The 5,372-nt window shown below is 37.8% G+C and overlaps 1 protein-coding gene across 1 annotated transcript in view; it reads right to left on the bottom strand.

Annotated features, from left to right (window-relative positions):
• Window positions 1-557: 557 nt before the first annotated feature.
• The window catches only part of LOC109914085 (protein YIPF5-like), a 16,910-nt gene continuing 12,095 nt past the window's right edge, over window positions 558-5,372 (bottom strand). The window contains exons 5-6 of the mRNA XM_048603576.1: window positions 4,302-4,483; window positions 558-1,626 (exon numbers count right to left, since the gene is read on the bottom strand). Of these exons, the coding sequence (XP_048459533.1) occupies window positions 1,464-1,626; window positions 4,302-4,483 (345 nt within the window). The 3' untranslated portion in view covers window positions 558-1,463. The remainder of the gene's footprint in view (window positions 1,627-4,301; window positions 4,484-5,372) is intronic.

Raw genomic sequence — 5,372 nt, 5'->3', positions numbered from 1 at the left:
TGCCACCGATTTGTAAGTTGCTGTTAACATATCGATGGACAAATTGCCTTCTTGTGCACTCTAATTATACATATATTTAATTATCAATTGCAACATTTCGTTAGGTTCACCAGGTCGGAATGATGAAGTCTTGATCATGAACAGGGTTTATATTTCAGTTCTGTGCAATAAATTAGGCTTCCTGTTTTTGGAATCTGTTCAAAATAATAGAAGTTTAAAACTTACAATGAGAACATTCACTGTTCTACAATTACAGCAATTAGTGGTAATAAGTTTTGTAGTGCATATTCCTTTTATCAAACATGATACACAAAGTAACAATGAACCTCATGCCTACCCTCGCGCAAGAATAAAAGCTTTGCTCCTAACTTTATAAAGAATCTAAAAGTGTCAACGCTAGATATTGAACAATAATTTATAGTTAATAGAAATGCTGCCTTTATTACTAATACAGCAGTAATAAAATAGGATAGCCTTAGTACTTCCAAAGGGAATTCTATTGCCCAGTGCAGCAAAGGATTCCACCAAGTTGCTGGTAAAATAACAGCACTATCATGTGTTGAATGACAGATTAACCAATTTATTGCAAATGTACTGATTAGGCAAGATGCTTAAACAATAGAAACAAAATAAACAGGCAATTTAAAAAAAAACTAAACTATCTGAAATTTACAGATTGGAACTGGAATGATTATTTATTTCCATGGGCCAGATAAACACTGTAAAATAATGACTAATTTCCAAATTGTAACTACACTGTAAAGCAAGACATGAAGTTACTCTGTTCACAATGGGATCTTATTTTGACAATGTCTACATGTACAGCACGAGTTCTAACTCCTCTTTTTCCCCAGTATTTGAACTTCTTTCTCTCAAGAAAAATTTATTGTGGCCCATTGACCAAAAGGAACTGATGGATATAGAATTTTGATTTAAATATTGAATTTTGCTTTTTGGTATTGCACTCAGTTCTTGTTACAGATATAAATATCATAAAGTACTGAATATTTTTCTATTTACACTGCTCGCGAAGGAATACTTTCCAGCGGTCCCAACAACCCAGCTAACAATAAATGTAAATTGTATGTCTGAACCTGTGGAAATTTCATCCAAACTTTATAATGAAACTGTGTTACAGGATAAAGGAAAAACCATTTGATATATTTTAATCCCTGTCAGTGAAACCCACTGCTGAAAGCAAAGACAAAACATTCGAATTAGCAATCTGTGCTCATGACGCCCTCAATCAATAAAATGGGTTTCTTACTATAGCATTTAAAGCAGGAATTTAAGAACACAAAACATTTGTCCAATTGTTCCCCAGAAACTTGGAATCAAGAGTTTCAACCACTTTGTTGGCAGGCATCTGGAAAGTTTTTAAACCACTTGAATGATACTTGAGACTTGCATCCGTTTCTTTTTTGAGTTCAGAACATGGAACCATGTGCCATTCACAAAAACATTTAGAAAACTGAGATAAGGGCAAAAACTCCATATAACAAAGCACAAGGATATGCCACAAGTAATTGCTGTCCCTCCATGGCCAAGGCAGAGATGAAGATCTTAGAAGCTGACAAGCTGCACCAGCCAATAATTACAGCAGCAATAATTACACCCAGCATGCCTCTGGTGGAAAAAGAACAACAAGATTAGTTCTTCATGAAATATTTTTAAATAATTGCCTTTCTGATTTAGGCAACAATTGCCTGAACCACACAAAATCTTTGCTTTCATATAATTTACTAATTTTGTTACAATATTATGAACACACATAGAGCATAAGATTTCCCACTGTACAATTGAACATAAGGAATTCACATCCATTTCAATCAAAAAGGCAGCTCATGTAGTCTTGATCATTCCCAGCAGATGGCAGTGCAAACATGGTCTAGATACGTACAATTTTTCCCTGAATTTCACAAAAGTAACTTTACTGAAAGCCAGAACAGTTGTGTAAAAACATAGGATTGATAAAACTCCTCTGCAGTATTCAGAGTTGAGAAAAATATTCATATTTACTGTATTGTTGAATAATGATTGTAAAATCAGTGATGATAGACATTTACTACCTGCCTTGTGCACCTACTGTCACTGTAAAGCAGATGCATAATCACATTAACATCTGCAGCTAATGATTAGTTAACTAAGACACTAAATTGTGAAGTAGCTTCAGAAAACGATGAGATATTTAATTAAAATCATACCTTGCTTCCTGTTTTAAACTGTTCAAGACTTATACCACTAAGATTTCTACCTGTAGAAATCAAACTCCCTTAAGCAGCAAATTTGTTTTACAACAGATCTAGTCTGATGGGCAGTAATGAGGTTTGGATATTTTTTTTCAAATAAAACGTTTAATACCTCATCATATTGTGGACTCTAAACCTGGATAGCAGAGCTTTAGCTTCTTTTGTAAGCTGCTTTCAGTCTGTCACAGACATTGCCAAAAATATAAATCTGTTTTTCCAAGAGAAAATCATAAACCATTCTTTGATTGTCTCATTATTATCCAATGACATTAACTGACATTCAAAGACCTGATGTCTCATGGTGGAAGCTTAAATCTAGATAAATCCCCAGGACACAATTAGTCATTAATTACTTAAACCAAGCACATTCACCAGAACACTGCTCATGACTGACCAAATCAGCTTGGATCAAAGATGGAACTGAGAAGCAAAATACGGAGGCTAGGATTCTTCTTATTTCTCCAGCTAAACCCACAAGTATAACCTCACACTGACAAGGTGGTCTTGGTGGCACAAGCTGCAGGTCTGGTAAGCTTCCACAGATTTAGCTGGTTAAATTCCAACAATACTTCTGCACACCTGGTGGTCCTGAATTTTGGCTCTGCCAATCTACACATTAGCAATCTGTATTTAGATTTAAATGTGCAGGGGTCAAGATTAGATTTACAGTTAGTTTTATTATCATGTGTATGAAAATACAGGGAAAAGTGTTTTCTTGCATGCAAAAGTGGAAACTGTCGCCATACTCCAGCACCATCTTGAAATACTGAATATAATGCAAGATTTTACTGTATCGTTCCATCTTTTTGTTAACCTCTGCCACTCCTCCATTCACTGCTTGACATCAGCCAGGGTCTCAGTTATGGGCCTGAGCTGGAGCGTGGGCCTTGCCTCATACAGTTAGATTCTCTCTGTCGGAGATAATCAATCATTGTCTGGAACTTCTTTGGCATAAATACTACTCACCACTCAGTAGCCCAAGTCTGGATATTGTTCAACTCTTGCCACATAGGGTTAAGGACAACTTCTTTATTTGAGAAATTATCAAGAGTGCTGAACACTGTGCAATAATCAGGGAACAGCCCACTTCTGACCTCATGACAGTGGAAGGGTCATTGATGAAGCAGGTGATGATCATTGGACTAAGACACTATTGTGAGAAACTCTTCCAGTGATGTCCTATGACTGAGATGATTCACCTTCTCACTCTTCTTTTGTGCTAGGTATGACTCCAATGAGACCTTCCCAAGTTCCCACTGACTCAGTTTTGCTAGGACTCCTTGATGCCATACTTAAATCTAAGGCTGCTTTGATATCAAGGGCAATCACACTCGATTCACCTCTGGACTTTAGATCTCTTTCCATTTTTGGACCAAAGCTGAAATGAAGCCAGCAGGTTAGTGGCCCTGGTGGAATTAAAACTGAGTATCAATGAGTAGCTTATTTTGTTTGCGAGTGCCACTTTATAATATTACTAACAGTCCCTCCCATCAGTTGATGATTGAGAGTACACTAATGGCCAATAAGTAGTCAGATTGGATTTATCCTGCTTTGGGGACAGGACATATCAGAACAGTTTTTCATGTTTTCAGGTAGATATCAGTGTTGCAGCTACACAGGAACAGCTTTCTAGGGGCACAGCTAGTTCTGGACCGTATGCATTCATTACTATTACCAAAATGTTGTCAGGGCCCACAGCATTTGCAGTATTTCGCAGATTAAATCAATTGACATGTTAAATCTGCATAGTCTTCACATTAGCATGCACTTTAATACATTGCACTACTGCACAGGTTTTAGTAGCAAGACAACATTGAATCCTAAATATAAGCAAATCTCCATGCCTACTCTATTCTGCAACAGAACTGTGTATATATAAAGTACAACATATATAATCCAATATGTACATAAATATAATAAAAAGTAAAGCTCACACAAGAATGCCTCAAAATTAGACAGGCTAACATCATGCATTTTTACATTTACATGTGAAACATTGTCTTGGGGAAGTTACATTAAATAGTTTACGTTATTGTTCAGGTAGATACTTACTGCAAAGAGAAAATCACAGCAAAGCTTGACAGGATAATCATTGGAAGCAGGCAATATCCAAGAACACTGGCCACACAACCAAAGGACACTCCGGTCATACTCATCAAGTTCAACAAACAGTACATACCAAGACACCCAATAGCACTGATCCCATACACGTAGCCAAACTGGATTTTACCAACCTACAAAGGAATTAAAAAGGCAATGTGTCCTCTTTTATAGAAATATCTTACATAATCATAAGGTAACGCAACCTAGTTTCTATATTTTTTTGCGGCAGTACTAAAACTATCAATTTGTACGATGAACTATAGTATAACATTGCAATTCTTTTACATGAAAAACATGTTCAAAGCAGTATTAGAAGTTCACACTTGACCCTATGCTGCCTTCAGTTGTCTGACCCAGTGAATATGATGGGGCAGAAAGTACTGAGAATTAACTCTGACCGGCTTGAAAGGATATTGGAGAGGGAGGGGGGAGGATCCAGTTGTTGCGGTCCATGTCGGAACAAACAACAGAGGCAAGACGAGGAAAGAGGACCTGTTCAGGGATTATCAGGAGCTGGAACGAAACTAAAGAACAGGTCCTCAAGGGTTATAATCGGATTACTGCCCAAGCCACGTGCTAATTGGCATAGGGACACGAGAATAAGGGAAGTAAACACGTGGCTAAAAGAGTAGTGCGGAAAGAGGGGCTCCTTTTCATGGAGCACTGGCATCAGTATTGGAACAGGAGGGATCTGTACCAATGGGACGGTTTCCACCTGAACCGAGCTGGGACCAATGTTCTCGCGAAAAGGGTAAATAGGCTGGTCAACAGGACTTTAAACTATAAAGTAAAACAAAGTTGCTGGAAAAGCTCAGCAGATCTGGCAGCATCTGTGAAGGAGAAAACAGAGTTAACGTTTCGGGTCCGGTGACACTTCCTCAGAACTGAGGTTCTGAGGAAGGGTCGCTGGACCCAAAATGTTAACTCTGTTTTCTCCTTCACAGATGCTGCCAGACTGGCTGAGCTTTTCCAGCAACTTTGTTTTAGTTCCTGATTTACAGCATCCACAGTTCTTTTGGG

The sequence above is a fragment of the Rhincodon typus genome, chromosome 12, assembly GCF_021869965.1.
Source record: "Rhincodon typus isolate 14 chromosome 12, sRhiTyp1.1, whole genome shotgun sequence".
NCBI lineage: Eukaryota > Metazoa > Chordata > Chondrichthyes > Orectolobiformes > Rhincodontidae > Rhincodon > Rhincodon typus.
The sequence above is the reverse complement of the archived record's forward strand: the minus strand, read 5'-3'. Positions and strand labels throughout refer to the sequence as shown.